The sequence below is a fragment of the Stegostoma tigrinum genome, chromosome 1 (genome assembly GCF_030684315.1).
Source record: "Stegostoma tigrinum isolate sSteTig4 chromosome 1, sSteTig4.hap1, whole genome shotgun sequence".
NCBI classification, from domain to species: Eukaryota; Metazoa; Chordata; class Chondrichthyes; order Orectolobiformes; family Stegostomatidae; genus Stegostoma; species Stegostoma tigrinum.
The window spans coordinates 17,920,798-17,942,357 of NC_081354.1; the positions used below are offsets into that span (position 1 = coordinate 17,920,798).

Consider the following 21,560-nt stretch of genomic DNA (forward strand, 5'->3'; position numbering starts at 1 on the left):
TCAAAAGCATGCTTGAAAGTCTCAAAACCACATTGATTTTCAGTATGGTACAATGACATAATGGCAGAATTTCTAATAAAGTTATGTACAGGATTTTTACACTGTTTCTTAGGATATGTTGAAGCAAGTAGAAAGTACTGAAAATTTGAGAGAAATAAACAGATTTCATGTTTCAGATGTGTAGCCCTTCATCAGAACGAAATATGTGATAGCATTTTTAACTTGCCACAACTGGCAAATTTACATTTATTTAACTGTGAACCTTGCCATTCACCAACTTTGATCATGATGATTCATACTTTATTACATTTTGTTACTGATAGGAAGTAAAAGGACTTTAGCAGTAACAGTCCTTGACACTTACTGCCCGTTTAAAAGAATACACCAAGTAAATGTTAAGCAATTCTGTTGTATTTTATCTCACAGAGACCATATGACATTCATTCCAATACGCCAGTGGAAGAAATACTCCACATGATTAATACTGAGAAAGTGCACTGCTCCTCGACATGGTCCAAAGGCTTGGTGACATTAGTAAAAAAGGTAAAGAATAGAAGGAAAAGGTCATGCCATACACTTTTACAACTGGCACAGAGATATTTTTAGCTAGAAAAAAAATCAATACTAACACACTTCACTACTGCAAAAGATGATTTTTTTTAAATCTCTATGTGTGAAAGCTCTCTGTGTTTCAAAACACCCTGGAATTTCAATACACTTTATCCAGCCAGAAGAGGGTGAGAAATCCTTTAAAATGGAGCATTCAGTCTTACCATCTTGGTCCTGTTGGAATTCTTCTGGTCACTATTTGACATGCACAATGCAGTTCAGTGATTGAGGGTCCCAGTTTAAAGAGGTTGATGTGTACACTGTGCTTGTGAGGTTTCATCATTGATCCCCAGTTGGATTATAGCTGGGATGAAGCAGCTGTCCAGTGGGAGACAGAGTCTTCCATTCAGGGGGTCAGTGGAATCTAGAATGTTTCTCCAGGCCTCAGAAAGGAAGCTTGCATCCTCCTGTGACTCACATTCAGCTTTTTAGCTGCAAGAAGTTCTTCTAAAATGCTTCCTCACCAACTTATCTCCTTCCCAGCAAACCATTGAGAAGATTTGCTTGTAATTGGGATATATGAACGGCTTTTGCTTCCCTTACCTTCTTTTCTCCACTGCCCACCTCAATTACTATGCCCATCAGATGCTCTTAGGAAGGTAAAATAGATGCTAATGGTTTTAGTTGGGAATTTTGTGAACAGAGATAAGTGCTAGTCTGATTTGATAGTCTAGTTAAAGTGTATGCTTCTAGCATTTCTCATGGTTATATTAGGTTGGGGAACCAGAAAAAGGAAACAAGGGATCAGTTTATAATCAGCACCTGGATTCCAGTAACTGTTTAGAGGTGTACCATTTTTGTATTTGTTTGGTGTTTGTACATTTGTTCCTTAGAATATATGGGAAGCTACACATCTTGGAAATTTTCTTCATGACCACCTGCCTCCTGAAACTAAATTGAAAGTCCATTTCTCCAGACACTTCAATCCTTACATCAAATGAATTACTGTGGACAACTGCGAAATAACTTAATTATTTTTCAAAATCATTTTCCTTTCTGCAAATTAGTATGAAACAATTAAAGGTTCAGTTTTTTTTAATTCATGAGATTAACATTCATGACCTATTTTAATTCATTATGGGAAGGCGATGGTTAAGCTTTCTCTGTTTAATACAAATATGTAACTTTCAAGTTGTAAGATTATTTTTGTTCAAGCAATTTTCATTGAATGAACAATGCAAATCAAATGAAATAAGTTTCTTTAACTTAATATTCAGCAAAGATTACAATACAGCATCTGATAGTACTGTTATGCAACAGTCCTAAATTGCACATAGGACTGCAGCACAATGGCTCACTGGTCAGCACTGCAGCCTCACAGTACCAGGGATCTGGGTTTGATTCCAGCTTTGGGTGACCGCCTGTACAGAGTTTGTAAATTCTCTCCGAGTCTGTGTGGGTTTCCTCTGAGTGCTCCACTTTCCTCCCAGTCCTATGATGTGCAGGTTAGGTAGATTGGCCATGCTAAATTGCCCACAGTGTCCAGGGATGCGCAGGCCAGGTGGATTAGTCATGCAGGATGCAGGGATAGGGTAAGGGGTTTGGTCTGGGTGGGATACTCTTCAGTAGGCAGTGTGGACTCGATGGGTCAAATGGCCTGCTTCCACACTAGGGATTCTATTCTATGATCTGCCCAATTTCTTTAAGCTCAAGCAACCATAAGCAAAAGCCTCATGCACATGTACACCAGTGAGTTGTAATTTAGCAACAATTCAATATGACAGTTTCACTGACAATGATCCAAATTAACCTCCTGATTACAGGAATGAATGTTTTCTTCAATAATTTTACATCTTTGTTTTTACCAGGACTTGGCCCAGACATCTAACTTTTATAATGTCACAACCTTACTGTTCCATAAGGAATATCTTAATAGGCCCAATAGTATATCAAGTTCTTTGCGTGAAACCATGGATGAAAGCCTTCAGTCAAGTTCATTTCCCAATCTTTAAAATAAATGGTTGAGCGTTTGTTTTTCTGAAGTCTGAACATCTACCTTGTGCCATCTGTGAATGTTTTGTACCAGTTACAGTTTCATTCATCCCAAGGTCTTCCTTATTTGCCAAAAATGGCTTGCAACATTTAGCAGTAGAGTTAACTTTGAAAGGATTATTTGGTCTTGCAAAGAATGCTGATTCAAATTAATGTTTGAGATTTTTCAAGTTCTATCAAACATATACTTTCAAATAGGAGCCAACAAAACTGGCCTGGCATGCAATTCTGGTTGCATATAGGCTAGACTGAGTAAGGGTAAATTGCCACAAAGGACAAAATGTTACATCTCCTCCGTGATCACCAAATTAACACCCCACAGGAACTTGTTAGAAAATCCAGCTATCTCCACTCCACAATAATAAACATTATATCCTTTCATACAGAACTTGATAAAAACAGAGGAAAGTCAACTACCATCTTTGTCTCACTCAGAAAATGCAGATGCGATAATATTAGGCCGACACTTGGGACAACACTGATGGCTCGTAAGACCTATGTTCTCAGCATCTTGGTGTATTGCTGTGAAACATGGACAACGCACAGCTTCAAGAAAAGAAGTTGAACAATTCACATCTTTGCTGTCAGTATATCATGTGCGTATCCTGGCAGGACAAAATCATGAAGGTGGCAGTTTTCTCAAAAGCAGAGCCCCCTAGTTTGTTAGCTCTTGTCAAATAGAGACATCTTCATTGACTAAAGCATGTATGCACAATGGAACCTGGTCATACACAAGGATTTTGTGCTTGAGCCAGATGCCCAGTGGGCTGTATAAAGCTCATTTCAAAGCTCGCATGTATGAACGTGATGTCGTGAAGCAGTGATTATCATATGGAGGGACACTGGCTGATGACAGAAATGATAACGCCCCCTGTCAACTGGCATGCTCCACCTTGATGACCAGCAGTTACTATGTGTTGCCAACAGACACCAATATTTTAAACAACAACCTGCAATGGCACTTAGAGACAGTAAGAACTGCCGATGCTGGAGCCAGAGATAACACAGCGTGGAGCTGGAGGAACACAGCAGGCCAGGCAGCATCAGAGGAGCAGGAAAGTTAACGTTTCGGGTCGGGACCCCCATCAATTTTCTTACTTTTCTGATGCTGCCTGGCCTGCTGTGTTCCCCCAACTCCACACTGTGTTATCTCTGCGATGGCAGTTGGTAGCTTTGTGTGGCAGAACTTGTCCCTCAAAGATTGGCGTTTTAAGCCAATAGCCAATTTCCACCATATGAAAATACCGCATTTGAAACAAATTGTTTGTTATGTGTCCATTAACTTTTGTAGATAGAAGAATGCCAGAGCGGAATACAAATTAGTAATAGGGTTTGGGTTTTAGCAACAATCAACTTCATGGTTACTTTTAAACTGATTATAATGCTTATTTCTACATTCATTTCCTTTACCCAAGTTAAAATTTTCCAACGGACAGGAACTCACATTTTTCCAAATTAGACCGATCTGCTATTCTAGCAACATTACAGGACCATACCCAATGATCATAGTTGTGTAGCAAAATCTTTAGTTTTTGAACTTTTCTCATTTGGGTATAATTCAAGAGCAAAATGAAAATATTAAAGTATAATTATTTTGTTTCATAATAGCTGCTTGTGAAGGAGCCTGAATGTAGGCCATCAAATCTCAAGGACATTCAAAATTCTCCATACCTAGCAGATGTGAACTGGGATGCAGTTCTGGAGAAGAATCTCCCTCCTGCTTTTGTTCCAAATGTGAGTTAACAATCAGAAGGAAAAACCTAATAATTTTGATTGTCATTTCTCTTGCTGTAAGTTATTTTGTTGTGTACTGCTGAAGATAAATACATTTTTTGAAGCTTTTCAAAACTCTCAGTTTGAATAACAGGTGATGCTAACTGTTTCATACTGCATTCATTTACCAGCAGGAATTTGAGTATTTCCTAAAGTTACATGGTATTCGACATATAAGGACAGCTCCATGCCATCCATCATCCCACGGTTTTGCAGAAAGGGCAGTCCAAACTTTGAAGGCAGGCTTAATAAAAGAGACTACAGCTTCACTAGATACCAACTGTCCTGGTTCCTATTTGATTATAGGACAACCTCTCATACAAGCTGACTTGATGCTGGGATACCAGCCTCTGTAGAGTTATTTCAACAAGCTCCTTCTCAAGTATTTAAGGATGAGCAATAAATGCTGACAAAGTTATTAAAGCCCACTTCCCTTGAATGAATAAAAAAGGCATATCCATTTGACTATTCACAACAGACAAAGGTCTGCCGTACCCAGCTAGCCCATGCCTGTAAATGTCATAGCAGTGTCTCACATTCAATGTGATTCTGTAATTAGATATTTGCTTAATAATGAGATTGTGAAACATTAGACTGACAATTAATTTAAGATTGTCTGTCGGGATGCTGTGTGGTAAACTGGGCATACTATAAGCTGTAAGTATTAAGATACAGAGCCCTGTTGTTTTAGAAGACAGAAAGAACATTTTGTACGCCTGTTTCAACTCAACAAAATACGTAACAGCTATTCTCTAGTTCTTTGTTCAGGGTGAAGGCTTGACTAATCAGAGTCAACTTGTCTCATTGAAAGCTTAAACAAAGCTTGCCAGTTAAATGTCAGTCATCAGTAACTCAAGCATTTTTCATTACAATGCCTTTTGTTTATTTGCCAACCAATCAGCAGTCTTATTTCATACAGTACAAATGTTGTTTTCACTTTACTTTGGCATTTCTTGTCATTTGTCCTGATGAGAGCAGATTGTAAATCTTTGATAAAATGTCTTTTCTTTCAGCAGTACTCCTGTCCTATACCAACAAATGTTCCATATTGTAGCATTTTATTCGCTGATGAGTATTGCTGAGAAAAAGACATGCAGTTGAAGCTTTTCATCTTTGCTTATCAGGACAGATTCAGGAATGGCAAATTTCAAAGGGAGTAACACTTACTCTGTATCACTAAAAGGTGCAAATTGACTGACAGGGCAACTCTAGTTGAAGCAAAGCTATTGGAAATGCATCACTCTAGGGAACTATTGCCTGCCACATTCTTGTTTTATTCAAAAACTAGCATTATGCTTCAAAATCTTTATTTCTCTGCTGAGGGTAGCTCTTTTCAAGTTAGTGCACATGACATCTACTGATTGAGTCAGATGCACACTCAAATGCTGACCTTAATTTAGTTGTTTCTGTCATTCTTAACACACTCAAGGTTGTTCAATAATTGCTGTTCAATCATTGGCTCACAACTAACAAATGACTTTATGCTTTGATTTTTGTAAGAATAAGCTTGTTGACCACAGTCATTAATCTGCATTTTGTGAATAGCTGAAGGAATGTAATATTTGATACAAGCTGCCAGTCAGTGGGATATATGACCAATGGACCTGATAGTGTACTGACACAGAAGCTCATCTCTCACATTAATCATTGTGTGATAGAGAAAATGTGTTTTTGGCTTGAAAGCACATCCTGTTAGTATTAACTGCTGTGTTTCTGCAGAGTAGCAGTGTGGAATTGTTAATTTTACCGGTTGCCCAAATGTTTTGAGATACATCCTCTTCCATGGTAACTTGAGATAGACTTTTTGGGTTGAGAAGTGGTATCTGCAAGTCACTTTGTACGTGCTCACAGTATATAGGGAGTAGCAATCTGATCAGTGGTAAGCAAGAGGGCAGCACGGTGACACAGTGGTTAGCACTGCTGCCTGACAACACCAGGGTCCTGGGTTTGATTCCATCCTTGGATGACTGACTGTGTGGAGTTTGCACATTCTCCCTGTTTCTGTGTGGGTTTCTGCCCATAGTCCAAAGATGTGCAGGTTAGGTGCTAAATTGACAAATAGTGTCATGGGATGTGCAGACTAGCCATGATAAATGTGAGGTTACAGGGATTAGGAGGGAGTGTGGGTCTGGTTAGGAAGTTCTTTGGAGGGTTGGTCCACCCTTGATGGACTGAATGACCTCTTTCTGTATTCTAGAGATTCTGTGATTATCCTGCAGGATACCTTTAATGAGCTCTCATTCAAGCTTGCACAAATAAAAGGCTTGGACCTATTTATGAGTTTGCAAATAAGGACAATTTTAGAGCACACCCAGCTGTAAGAAGCCCAATGCACACATTTGTCAGTGAAGCTTGTGATAGGCAGTAGTGGAAAACCCGTTAGCAGATTTCTCATCTAGTCTTTTGCCTGTGCTTCAGGACATTGTGTAGAATCCTTGGAGTCAAGGCAAAACCTTTATTCTCAAATATATCACAATGCACTGTGATCCCTGCATCTGGGCTACCAATTCTATGGTCACCTTCTTTAGTAGCTCCATCTTCCCTGGGAGGTATTGGTATGATAATGTCAGTGGACTAGCACTCCAAAGCCTCAGACAAAACTTTAATGGTTTAAATTGCAGCTGGTGAAATTTGAATTCAATGAATATGTAAGTAACAAGGTGAAGGTATCATAGCAGTGGCACCACCAAACTACCAATAATTTCTGCAAAAACACCATCTGGTTCACCAGTGTTGTTTAGGAAAGGAAATGTGTCACCTTACCTAGTCTGGCCTACATGTAACTTCAGACCCCCAACAATGCAGATAACCTCTGAAACGGCTTCTGAAAAGTCCTAGTGAGCTGTTCAGTTTGCTGGCTGTTAGACATGGGCAATAAATGCAGTCCTGGCCAGCAAAGCCCACATCCCAAGAAAGAAAAATGAAAAAAAAGTTTTTGCTCCTTAATAGTGTTATTAACCTCTTTCTTAAACTCATCTTAATCCCTGTGTTTTTAACCAGAAATACTACTTTTCTGATCATTGTCGCCAGCAGCGAAATAGTTGTGAAATAGATAAATAACATATTCACTTCAGTGCTGAACATATTAAAAATTATGAAGATAGGTTTTTATGTTAATTGCTCATCTCAATCAAGCTGTCAAGTTCCCTTTCCTTGTAATCATTCAATCCAATCACTTTGTTATCATTTCCAAGACAGCCTTGAACAAGCACATGACAAGGTGACTGGAAGAACTCAAGGAAGAGAATTTTTTTCTCAAGGAGGTTTAACACATGCTCATGATTAGCTTTACATGTTGATAGCAACTGTTTCATCATCCTGTTGCATTTGCTGATGAAAACCAATCCAGCTGATACCTCTCTATCTAGTCCTGTCCTTTTTAGGTCTTCTAACTGGCATAAATCTCTTTCTCCTCTCTGTGTCATTCTCAATCCTAATAGGAGAGATTACAGTCTCTGTATACTTGCAGGCAGGAAGTTCTACAAGAATGAATGTTTCCATCTATAATAAAGAAAAGACAGCATCCTAACCACTAGCATTGGGACCAATACCATTTTGTCTTTCTGACATTGACTGGCCTGCTGTCCTCCTTGAATACTTTCTTCCTTATTACTGAGAGGACCTGGCTCAGCTTGAGGGCACAATAACCATGCTGTGGTCGGAGTGATGGAGGGAAAGAACAAACAGATATAAGTGAAAGATAGAAATCTGGGCAGCAAACAAATAGGAAGGGAATAGATAGCTCTGGAAGCCGAATAGACAGAGGGCTAAGTACAGGGGATTACTAAAGAGGATGAGAAGATGATAGAGATTGATGCAGAGATTTAATATGAAAATAGTGGACCTGCCAGTGGGTAGGAAGTTTGAAGGGCTCTTGCTCCAATGGGCTTGGGAGTCACAATATCCTAAGTTCAAGGGGGGGGGGCCCATAGCTATTCCATTTCAGCAATGTCTTGAAGTGGCCACAGCTAGATCAGTCTCAAACCAGTGACAGAGATCAGGGAAGCAGATAAGTGGGGCGAACCCACCAAGGCAAGTCAGGCAGGCCCTGGCAAGGGAACTGGCACAAGTGAGTGGCCAGTGAAACATCATCAGGCAGAGTCAACCCTTTTGCACATGGGCTTCCTTCTGTTGGCATAGGGTGCCTATAAGGAGGGACAAGACCTGAGCAGGATGCCACCATATATCGGTGATGATAGGAAGAGGCCCTTACGTTGCCTTTAATGGCCACCTAAGAGCTTCAATTGGTGCAAGGGGCTACGAGTCATCTAACACCTATCCAAGTATCAGCAGAGGCTGGTAGGTAGCTGCCACAGTACCCCCACCCATTATAAATCCATCTGGCTGCAAGGAGGCACATAAAACCCTAGCCTGAGAGTGGTACTTAATCGAAGGAGCCAAAACGATATTTTGACAGAAATATAGAAATTGGATGTTGCATTTTGGGGACCAGATGGTTAACCAACAGTAGATAATGGACATGTGACTGAAAAGTGAAAAAGAAATAAAAAGTGCTGGAGAAAGTGCTAGACCTTTTTCTGATGAAGGGTCTAGCCCCGAAACATCAGCTTTTGTGCTCCTAAGGTGCTGCTTGGCCTGCTGTATTCATCCAGCTCCACACATTGTTAAGCTGGAGAAACTCAGCAGGTCTGGCAACATCTGTGGAGGGAGAATCCACATTTCATCTCTCTCTACAGATGCTGTGACCCATTGCATTTCTGCGACATTCTAATGCTTCTCTTTCAGATTTTCATCATCTACACTATCTTGCTTCTGTTTGGAGGAAGAGTACAGGGGACAACTAGGGAGTCTGCAGAGTGCCAACACGAACTGGGCAATCAGGTGTAGTATAATTGCTGGGATGATTTAGAAGATGAATGGAAGAATGCAAAGTTAACAGTCTGAATGATGGGGCAACAGAAGAAGGAACTGGGAATCTTAAGGAGGGAAAAATATCTCTGTGAAAGACATCTGAACTGGGTGAGGAATAGTGCTGCTGTGAGCCGATGCTGGAGGAGGTAAAGTGCCATTGTGAACTGCGGTAGTCAGGTTTGGATGGGGAACAACAGCAGCTAAGAAGTTCTTTTGGGGCTGGTAATGGCATTGTCATTCAGTTAAAGATTCAAACGTAATTTTGTTCTCCACTCTCATCTGTCACAACAAATGAAAGGATGTTATGAATACCAACCACTTAAGGCACAAAGCTTGTGTAATCACTTGCTTTCACATGCCAGGGTTATTTTCGGAGTTGTCAATTATTTGGGAGCTGATTCAGCTTTTTGAGGGCTTGCATCAACTTTCCCTCATTTTCTGGGTTGGCATGCTTGCTGTAACCATCACTTTTAACAATGTTGGCATTCTACAGATTTGCATCTTCCTGGTGATATTTTAACCACATTTTGAATCTAGCAGATAAAACCGTGGGACCAGAGCAATCATTTTCTGCCGTCCTGCTACTCCCATGATATAACAACAGTGGAGTTGTTTACTAATCACAACATTCAGTCATTATCAATTAGTCTACAATAAATGCAGACAAATGCGAGGAAAGCCCCAGTGGTCGACAGCTTTGAGAACCATAGATTCAACATTCTTCCCAAGGGCACTACAGCTACCATCTGTCATGCCTCAAATTAATTACATCAAAGAATAAAGTTTTAAAGGACATAATAACCCATGTCTCGTATTACCCATCTATTGTTATTTCAATCTGGATTCAATCCAATGCCAAATAGCTGACAGGCAAATCTATGCCAGAATCCATTCTACAATTCATGGGAGAGGTCTAATAGTCAGTCTTTGTGAAATAGCCCCATTAGACTGGTTAATATCAAAGCCTGACCTCCTCTATTTCTGCCAGAAATATAAAAAGTATAATATCACATTGTCAATCCAAAAGTTTTGTTAAGAACAAAAGTGAAAAAATTTGCTGACGCTGACCAAATAGATTGTTAGTAGGTTAGGATCCTGACAAGCGCTACAGAGGGGAGAGGAGCTGAGTGGAATTAGATGTTAAAATATGTGTAATTGAGTCTGGAAGGCAAAGGAAATACAGACTAGAAAAGAACAAAGTGCATTTAGTGAGGCTAAATGGAGTATATTTTCATCCAAGGAGCCTGAAGAATGATATAAATAAGTGTGGGTACAGATCATAGAATCGCTACAGTATGGAAGCAGGCCATTTGGCGCATCATGTCCACACTGACCCTCCAAGAAGCATCCCACCCAATCCCTGTAACCCTGCATTACCCATGGCTAATCCACCTGGCCTGCGCATCCCAAGACACTATTGGCAATTTAGCATGGCTACTCCATCTAACCTACACATCTGTGGATTGCAGGAAGAAACCAAAGCAAACCCATACAGACACGGGAAGAATGTGCACACTCCACACTGATTGAGGTTAGAATCAAACCCAGGTGCCTTGGTGCAATGAGACAGTAGTGCCAACCATTGAGCCACCCAAATAGGCACACAGAAGTATGATATCATAGCTGTAACTGAGACTTGGCTACAAGAAAGGCAGAATTGGAAGTCCAGCCTATAACCCTGGTTATAGGGTATTCAGATGAGAAAGTGAGGAGATTTAAAAGCGAGAGGTTGTAATGATTTTCGTGGAATCAGTTCTTGCAGTGAGGAGGGAATGATATGTTCAAAAGATCATTAACGTGTTGCCACATGGGTAACAAATACAAAAGGGGAAAGCTTGCCATTGGGTGTGTACAATTGGCCCTCAAATAATAAGAGAGTGGTAGAGGGTAAAATTTAGAATCACAATTTGGAGAAATGTAAGAATAATAAGGTAGCAACAGTACAGGATTTTAACTACCCAAATATGAACTGGGATAGTTACAGTGTGCAAGATAGGGAGTGAACAAAATACTTAAATTGCGTCCAGGGAATTTTGTTTTAGTCAATGTATAAAGAGCTTAAGAGAGGGGTTTTCAGAACATAATGTTCAGAAATGAGCCTGAGCAGGTGTTAGGCAAAACAGTAAAAAAAAATTTTGGAGATAATGACCATAACTCAGAAAGATTTAGGATAATTATGGAAAAGGATAAGGGTCTGCTAAGATAAAAAGTTCTAAAAGAGCCTAATTTTATTAAGATGAGATGCAGTTTGGCCCAAATGAACTGGGAATAGCTACTTGCAGGAAAAAAAAACTGTATCACAGCAGCGGGAGGCATTCAAGCAGGAAATTTTCCCATAAAGGAAAAAAAATGGTTCGGACCAAGCCTGGAAAACCCTGAATATCAAGGGAGGTAAAGGTTGGAAAGAGGAAAGAAAGAGAATCTCATGGCAGATACCGAGCACTTGGTACAACAGAGCAGTATAAAACGTTCATGGGGGATCTTAAAAAGGAAATTAGGAAAACAAAGAGAATGCAAGAGGAAATATTTTCATAAACAACAAAAGTTTAATTAGGAACAAGTAGAGTCCATTAGGATCCAAGCGATAATCTGTGCATGGACCTCAATATTTACAAAAAAGAAAAGAATAACACAATTATAGCTGTAAGGCTTGAGAACTCTGGAATATTAGAAGATATTAATATAGAAAGAGAAGAGATTCTAGTGAGTTTATCAACGTTAAAAGGAAATAAATCCACATGCCTAGTTGAGATGTGTTCCAGTTCAATGAGAGAGACAAGTTAAAGGATTTTACGGGCCTTGGCAGCAATTTTCAAATCTTCTCTAGACTCAGGTGAGATGCCAGATGACTGAATCACAGAATTCCTATAGTGTGGAAACAGGCCATTCAGCCCATCAAGCCCACACCAAACCTCCAAAGATCATCCCACCCAGACTCACACGGTATCCCACCCCTGTAACGCTGCATTTCCCATGAACCTAGCTTGCATACCTTTGGGCATTATGGCATGACTAATCCACCTGACCTTCACACCTTTGGACTGTGGGAGAAACCAGAGCAAACAGAGGAAATCCATACAGATACGGGGAGAATGTGCAAACTCCACACAGGCAGTTGCCCGAGGCTGGAACAAAGCCCTGATCCCTGGTGGTATGAGGCAGGGTTGCTAACTGCTGAGCCACCATGCAACCCCTTTTTTTATTGGACTGTTAGCAGAAGGACTCTAATATTCTCCCATTACTAATAAAACGAAAGAGGAAATGAAAGGCCAGGAAAATTATAGCCAGATCAGTCTCAACTCAGTTGTAGGGAAGCTATTAAAATGAATTCTGAAGGACTGAAATATATCTAAAGTGGTAAGTTGGATCCAAAATTTGGTGGGAGGCAGGGTGATGGTAGAGGGATGTTTCTGTGCCTGCAAGGCTGTTTCCAGTGGTGTTCCACAGAGATCTGTGCTGCGTCATTACTGTGGTGTACACAATGTAAGGGGTATGATTAAGAAGTTCATGGATGGTAAAAAAAACTTGATAGTGCTAGCAAACAGTGAGGAGGAAAGCTAGAAAGTGCAAAAGGATATTAATCGACTGGGCAGGAGGGCAGAGTAGTAACAAATGGAATTCAAGCCAGAAAAGAGAGAAGTAATGTTCTTGGGGAGGATTAACAAAGCAAGGGATTACAGTATGGATGGTATGACCATGGAAAGAACTTCAGATCAAGGGAGCTTAGTGTATATGCCCACAGATTGCTGAAAGTAGCCGGTAAGGTGGATAAGGCAATTTACAAGACGTGTGGGATGTTTCATTTATTAGCCAAGACATTGAACACAAGAACAAGGATGTCTCAGAGACAATGGGAACTGCAGATGCTGGAGAATGCAAGATAATAAAGTGTGAAGCTGGATGAACACAGCAGGCCCAGCAGCATCTCAGGAGCACAAAAGCTGACGTTTCGGGCCTAGACCCTTCATCAGAGAGGGGGATGGGGTGAGGGTTCTGGAATAAATAGGGAGAAAGGGGGAGGTGGACCGAAGATGGAGAGAAAAGAAGATAGGTGGAGAGGAGAGTATAGGTGGGGAGGTAGGGAGGGGATAGGTCAGTCCAGGGAAGACGGACAGGTCAAGGAGGTGGGATGAGGTTAGTAGGTAGGAGATAGAGGTGCGGCTTGGGGTGGAAGGAAGGGATGGGTGAGAGGAAGAACAGGTTAGGGAGGCAGAGACAGGCTGGGCTGGTTTTGGGATGCAGTGGGGGGAGGGGATGAGCTGGGCTTGTTGTGTGGTGCAGTGGGGGGAGCGGACGAACTGGGCTGGTTTTGGGATGCGGTGGGGGATGGGGAGATTTTGAAGCTGGTGAAGTCCACATTGATACCATTGGGCTGCAGGGTTCCTAAGCAGAATATGAGTTGCTGTTCCTGCAACCTTCGGGTGGCATCATTGTGGCACTGCAGGAGGGCCATGATGGACATGTCATCTAAAGAATGGGAGGGGGAGTTGAAATGGTTCGTGACTGGGAGTTGCAGTTGTTTATTGCGAACCGAGCGGAGGTGTTCTGTAAAGCGGTCCCCAGGCCTCCGCTTGGTTTCCCCAATGTAGAAGAAGCCACACCGGGTACAATGGATACAGTATACCACATTGGCAGATGTTCCATATTAAGCAGAGTTTCACCTGCACATCTGCCAATGTGGTATGCTGTATCCATTGTACCCGGTGTGGCTTCCTCTACATTGGGGAAACCAAGCGGAGGCTTGGGGACCGCTTTGCAGAACACCTCCGCTCAGTTCGCAACAAACAACTGCAACTCCCAGTCACGAACCATTTCAACTCCCCCTCCCATTCTTTAGATGACATGTCCATCATGGCCCTCCTGCAGTGCCACAATGATGCCACCCGAAGGTTGCAGGAACAGCAACTCATATTCCGCTTGGGAACCCTGCAGCCCAATGGTATCAATGTGGACTTCACCAGCTTCAAAATCTCCCCATCCCCCACCGCATCCCAAAACCCGCCCAGTTCGTCCCCTCCCCCCACTGCACCACACAACCAGCCCAGCTCATCCCCTCCCCCCACTGCATCCCAAAACCAGCCCGGCCTGTCTCTGCCTCCCTAACCTGTTCTTCCTCTCACCCATCCCTTCCTCCCAACCTAAGCCGCACCTCCATTTCCTACCTACTAACCTCATCCCACCTCCTTGACCTGTCCGTCTTCCCTGGACTGATCTATCCCCTCCCTAACTCCCCACCTATCTTCTTTTCTCTCCATCTTTGGTCCGCCTCATCCTCTCTCCCTATTTTTTCCAGAACCCTCACCCCATTCCCCTCTCTGATGAAGGGTCTAGGCCCGAAACGTCAGCTTTTGTACTCCTGATATGCTGCTTGGCCTGCTGTGTTCATCCAGCTTCACACTTTATTAACAAGGATGTCTCATTGGAACTGTACAAAATGCTGTTCAGGCTACAACTAGAGTATTAAATGTAGTTCTACTCACTGCATAATAGGAAGGATATGATTGTGCTAGTGATGATGCAGAGGAGAATGGCCAAAGTGCTATCTGGGCTGCAGGGTCTGAGCTATGAGGAGAGATTGGATAGGGTTTATTCGAGATTGAGTTTATCCTTGGAGCAGCTAACATTGAGAGGGGACATGACAGAGCTCTATAGGATTAGGAAGGGCTATAGATAGGGTGGAATGAGAAGGCATTTTTTCCATAAGTAAAGGGGTCAAAAGTTCTGCGGCATAGATTTAATGTAAGAGGAAGAAGGCTAAGGGGAGAGTTAAGCAATTTTTTTTTTTACTCAGAGGGTTGTGGGAATCTGGAACTCACTGCCTGAAAAGGTAGTTGAATCAGACTCTCATAATATTGAAGCACTATTTGATTAGTTCAATGAAGCGTAGGATTACTTGTGATATCTAAAATTTAACATGGCATATTACTACTGCCTCGAGGGCTATGGGCTAAAAGCTGGAAAATGTGATTAATATCGTCAGATCTTTGTTAACTGGTGCAGACATGATGGGCCGAATGGTTCTTTTGAAACCCTCTCTCAGACAGCGGGTTTTAATGCAAAAACAAATCTAACTTGCTTAACACGAAATTTGCAGGAGCAACCAGAAAGCAGTGAAATCTGCAACTTTTCCCATTTGTACACTTGTAGACTGTTGGCAAAAGGATCAGCCATTGTTCAGTGAATTGTCTCTAAACCGTAAGGTCCCAGGTCAGTGTTCCAGTCTGAAGCTCGAGGGCAGAAATCAACGGCAGCATGGGGGCACAGCAGTTAGCTCTGCTGCCTCAAGAGCCAGGGACCCAGGTTTGATTCCAGCATCGAACGACTGTCTGCCAGGAGTTTGCTCATTCTTCCCATGTTTGCTTGGGTTTTCTCCCACAGTCCAAAAATGTGCAGGATGGGTGGATTGGCTGGACTAAATTACCCTATAATCTCCAGGGATTCTATGTGGATTAGCCATGGCAAATGTGGGATTATGGGGATAGGGTCGGGGTCTGGCTCTGGATGGGGTGCTCTTTTAGATGGTCAGTCTGGACTTGATGGTCCAAGTGGCCACTTTCCACACTGGAAAGGAATTTTATGATTCTAAATGAACGAATTGCAGATGCTGAAAATCAGAAACAAAAAAACTGGGTTTGCTCAAAAAAACCCAGTAGGTCTGGCTATACTTGTGCAGAGAAAGCAGAGCTTGTGATCTGATGACTCTTCCTCAGAAGAGTTCTCTTGCTGCCAGACCTGTTGAGCTTTTCCAGCAATTTCTCCTTTGTTTCTATGATTCATAGACTGACATGTTTGTACAGTACTCAGGCAGTCCACACTGTCAGAAGTACTGTCTTCTAGTTTAGTAATCTTTGGAACACCTCCCCGCCCAACAAATCTGTCTGCCTGGATAGATGCAGAACATCTCATGACACTGTTATATAAAAAAAAGAGCAATGGAGCTATTCCTGCTGTTCTGGCCAATACTACCCCTCAACATCACCAAATCTTGTCATGATCACATTACTGTTTGTGAGAGTTTGCTGTGAGCATAATGGCTACTGCATTTCCTGCAGTGAAACAGCAACATTTCAAATGACTTAGTTGAATGTAAAGTGCTTTGAGACATCCAGTGGTTATGTGCTGTGCTATAAGAATGCAATTATTTCTCTTTGCCCTTGGCAACTGACTGCTCATGTTACAACTTGTGGCGCACTGTTCAGCAATCCAAAGCAGAAAATGATTTTGTTAATTTCAGATCCCATCATCACAGAGATGAATCATTGTTCAACTGATTTCCATCTTCTTTACTTGCTGTATAAATTCACAATGATAAGGAGAAAAGTGAATTGTTAACTCTTGAATGCAGTTGCACTTTATAATGAAATTTTTTTGGAAAAAAGGTACGAGTGTTGACCAATCACTCATCAATTGAGTTTCTGATTTCTTTTTCTTTCGTCTGTCGCAGCAGAAAGGGAGATTGAATTGTGATCCAACCTTTGAACTAGAAGAAATGATACTGGAATCCAAACCACTTCACAAGAAAAAGAAAAGACTGGCTAAGAATAAATCTAAAGATTCTGGGAAAGAAAGTTCCCCACTGGTAAGATGTCTTGATTGTATTTAACAATTCCCAGTGGTGCTCTGGATTTCCAGTGACAGAGACAGATTTAACTATTCCATTGAATTGTTTTTCATTTTAAAAAAATCAAAAATTGGCATCCTTCTTTGCTTTTCTGTATTGCTTTTAGATTTTCTCAGTTTTTTTGAAAATTGTCTGATTTAATTTCATAAGCAAATCAGGTGGCACCATAATACAAGTGATCTAACGTTATAAAGTAAGGAAATAAATAATCTCTCATTTTTTGGGGGATCATTAAGACTGTTGGAATCAATCATTTCCAAAACTTAAGTGAGACCTTCACAGCTGGCTTGACGCTCTTCTGTATTTTAAAATATCTTTCTCACAATCACTTTTTCTCTCATGTGATTTCAAAGAATGGACATCTTCAACAATGCCTGGAAACAGTCCACAATGATTTTACCATATTCAACAGAGAAAAGTAAGTGCAATAATTTCTTAATCACCCAGCTCTCTCCTTCATATTTGATTTATTAAAAGGGCACCCGCATCCCTCAGTGTGGCCTCCCCTAATAGGATAGCTCATGATCCCTTATATAAGGCTCTCCACAAGTAAAAGTTCTGTCTTGTCTGAAGTGCAGAGGTTGTGAAGAGTGGCAGGCCTGTGACAAAGCAAGCAAGATCACAGAATCACAGAAATATTATGAAGCAGAAGGAAGCTATTTAGCTCATCATGCCCAGAGAGGCTGTATTATCTAGTCCCTTTGTATTAGCTAGTGCCAAACTCCTGCCTTTTCTTTATACCCTTGCACACCATTACTATCCAAAAAGATCCATTTCCTCTTCAATGCCTCAATTGAAACTACCTCCAGTGGGTATCCATACAGACCATTCAATGCACTAAGAACTCACTGAATGAAAAGAGATAGTAGGAACTGCCGATGCTGGAGAATCTGAGATAACAAGGTGTAGAGTTATTTCCATCTATCTCCACCTGTCCGACTCCTCTCCACCTATCTGCTCCTTTATCCACTTTCCATCTGCCTCCCCCACTGTCTCTATTTATTTCTTTCCCTCATTTCCCTCCTCCATTTCTGAAGAAGCATCCAGACCTGAACGTCAGCTTTCCTGCTCCTCTGATGCTGCTTGGCCTGCTGTGTTCATTCAAATCCACACCTTGTTACCTCGCTGAGTGAAAAAAATTTTTTCTCTCACATCACCCTTGCTTTATTTGCACAACACTTTAAATCTATGCCCTCTTATTCTTTTACAAACAGAAACACTTTCTCCCCTACCTACTCTGTCCAGACTGCTCATGACTTGAAAACTGCAGTCAGATCTCCTCTCTGCCTTTGTCTCTCCCTGGAGAACACTTCCAATTTCTTCAATCTGTCCTCATAGCTGAAGTTTCTCAAGCCTGGAATCAGTCTAGTAAGTCATTTCTGCACTCTTTCTAGTGCATTCACATCTTTCCTATAATGTGGCACCCACATCTGTACAAAATAGGACAGATGAGGTCATGACCTCTCAAGGTGCCAGACATTTGTCCCCTCAGTCATTGAGCTATGGATCCTGCTATCTTGTGGCCGATGGATTCAATCTTTAATGTACAACATGTGGATAGTTTTATTGCGAACAAATTTCCCATGATAAGCCGATACAGCATATTATTTGCTGGCTAGAAAAGCTGGTCCATTGAAATTAAGCTTTTGGGTGTGGCAGGTTTTGGGGATGGAAGGATCCGCTTGGGTTTTGTGGGGTAGTTCTGTGAAAACTGACACTGAGCAATAGAGTGGCAATATTTCTCGGTGACTCTCACAATGTGTTCCTCAACCTCCAGCTGTTTACTATCTTTCCATTGGGAGCATCCATTTAGAATTTCCAGAAAAGAGTTTTATTACTGGACGTGTTATGGCTTCATATTATTCAATTCTCTTAATTAACTTATTTGTATTGACATTCAGATCATTGTTTAGTGATGTGATGATGTTTTCAAATTCTGATGAAATTTTAGTTGTGCTGCTAGAAGCCACAATTATACCATCGGCAACTGTCAGACACTATTCTTCCACAACCTCTCAGCAACTTTTCACAAAGATATTCTCCTCCCACCCAGTGCTGAAACCTACTCCCTCAATATCCAGTAAAAACGGTAAAAGTTGGAAATGAATGTATTGGTCATACTGGAGCTCCATTTTGAGATGTACAAGACAGGGCAGACCAGTATGCATTATTTGCAGTTTTCATTGGTATTTCTTTCCAAGCAGTTAATGCTTAACGGGAAGGTGATGTGGGCTAGTGTTATTGTCACTAGATTATTAATCCAGAGACCCAGATAATGTCTGAGGACCCGAGTTCAAATCCTTCCATAGCAGGTGGTGGAATTCAAATTTAATAAAAATAATTCTGGGTTTAAGAATCTACTGTTGATCGATTATCTATTGCTGGAAATATTAATCTTGTTTCCATCAAGAAATCTGACCCAGGTGTGACTCCAGATGGTGAAAGAACCACCAATGTGGTTTACTCTCAATCGACTAGCAAGCATTCAGTTGTATCAATCACGACAAAGTCCCAAAGAAATGAAACTGGATGAGCCACCTGGCATTGACCTAGGCACCGGAAAAGACAACGGCAGAAACAGCCCTGTCGACCGTGCAATATCCTTCTCACTAACATCTGGGGGTTAGTGCCAAAATTGCAAGAGCTGTCTCACAGACAAGTCAAGCAACAGCCTGATTTAGTCATAGTCACAGAATTGTTCCTAACAGATAATGTGCCAGACGTCACCATCACCATCCCTGGATATGCACTGTTCCATGGCCAGGTCAGATCCAAGAGAGGTGGCAGCACAGTACTATACAGTCTGTAGGTGTTGCCCTGGGAGTCCTCAATTCCAGACTCCATGAAGTCACTTGGTTTCAGATTAAACACGGGCAAGGAAACCTCCTGCTGATTACTAAGTACCATCCTGCCTGAGCTGATGAATCAGTACTCCCTCATGCTGAACATCACTGAGAGGAAGTACTGAGGATGGCAAGGAGACAAAATGTACTCTGAGTGGGGGATTTTCATGTCCAACACCAAGAGTAGCTCAGCAGTAGTATTACTGATTGAGCTGTTTGGGTACAATAGGACATAGCTGCTAGACTGGGTCTGCAGCAGGTGGTGAGGAAAAAACATTCTTGACCTGATCCTTACCAATCTGCCAGCTGCAGATGTGTCTATCCTTGACAGTTTTGGTAAGAATGACCACCACACAGTCCTTGTGGAGATGAAGTCCTACCTTCACATTGAGAATAACCTCCATCATGTTGTGTGGCACCATAACTGTCCTAAATGGGACAGAATTCACATCGATCTAGCAACTCAAGACTGGTCATCCATGAGGCATTGTGGGCCATCAACAGCAGCAGAATTGCACTCCGGCACAAACTGTAACCTCATGGCCCGGCATATACCCCACTCAACCATTACCATCAAGTCAGGGATCAACCCTGGTTCAATGAAGAGCGCAAAAGGGCATGCCAGGAGCAGTACCAGGCATACCTGAAAATGATAATAAAATGTGAGGCTGGATGAACACAGCAGGCCCAGCAGCATCTCAGGAGAACAAAAGCTGACGTTTTAGGCCTAGGCCCTTCATCAGAGCTCTCTGATGAAAGGTCTAGGCCCGAAACGTCAGCTTTTGTGCTCCTGAGATGCTGCTGGGCCTGCTGTGTTCATCCAGCCTCACATTTTATTATCTTGGATTCTCCAGCATCTGCAGTTCCCATTATCACTGATATCTGAAAATGAGGTGTCAACCCAGTGAAGCTGCCAAACAGGACTATTTGCACACCAAACAGCATAACCAATGGGTCAGACCTAAACACTGCAGTTCTGCTGCATCCAGTCGTGAATGGTGGTGGACAATTGAACAACTCATGGGAGGAGGAGGCTCCACAAATATCCCCATCCACAATGATGGAAGAGCCCAGCACATCAGTGCAAAAGATAAGGTTGGAGCTTCCACAGCAATCTTCAGCCAGAAGTGCTGAGTGGATGATCCATCATGGCCTCTTCCAGTGTCCCCACTGTTACAGATACCAGTCTTCAGCCAATCTGATTCACTCCAAATGATATCAAGAATCAGCTGGTAACACTGGATACTGCAAAGCCTGTGTGCTCTGACAACATTCTGGAAATCATACTGAAGGCTTGTGCTCCTGAACTTGCCACTCCCCAAGCCAAGCTGTTCCAGCAGAGTAACAACACTATGCAACAATGTGGAAAATTGTGCAGGTATGTCCTGAACCTAAAAAGCAGAATAAATCCAACGTAGCCAATTGCCACTCCATTAGTCTACTTTCGATCATCAGTAAAGCGATGGAAGGTGTCATCAACAGTGCTATCAAGCTGCACCTGCTCAGAAGTAACTTGCTCAGGGATGCCCAGTTTGGGTTCCACCAGGGCCACTCATCTCTGACTTCATTACAGCCTTGGTTCGAACATGAACAAAAGAACTGAATTCCAGAGGTGAGTTGAGAGTGACAGCCCTTCATAACAAGGTTGCATTCAACTGAGTGTGGCATTAGGGAGCCCTAGCAAAACAGGAATCAATGGGAACCCTGGGGCACACTCTCTGGTGGTTAGAGTCATAGCTGACACATTAGAAGACAGTTGTGGTTGTTGGAGGTCAGTCATCTCAGCTCCAGGACACCTCTGCAGGGGTTCCTCAGGGTAGTATCCTAGGCCCAAACATCTTCAGCTGCTT

General features: G+C 42.0%; 1 protein-coding gene across 6 annotated transcripts in view; it reads left to right on the plus strand.

The window, feature by feature from the left end:
• The window catches only part of LOC125458504 (serine/threonine-protein kinase 32B-like), a 320,594-nt gene that overhangs the window by 284,763 nt on the left and 14,271 nt on the right, over positions 1-21,560 (plus strand). For 4 of the 6 annotated variants that reach the window (XM_048543851.2, XM_048543828.2, XM_048543858.2 and 1 more), the window contains exons 8-11: positions 427-543; positions 4,210-4,335; positions 16,691-16,825; positions 17,221-17,285. In XM_048543851.2, the coding sequence (XP_048399808.1) occupies positions 427-543; positions 4,210-4,335; positions 16,691-16,825; positions 17,221-17,285 (443 nt within the window). The remainder of the gene's footprint in view (positions 1-426; positions 544-4,209; positions 4,336-16,690; positions 16,826-17,220; positions 17,286-21,560) is intronic. The other 2 variants (XM_048543836.2, XM_048543844.2) reach the window with 2 other exon arrangements.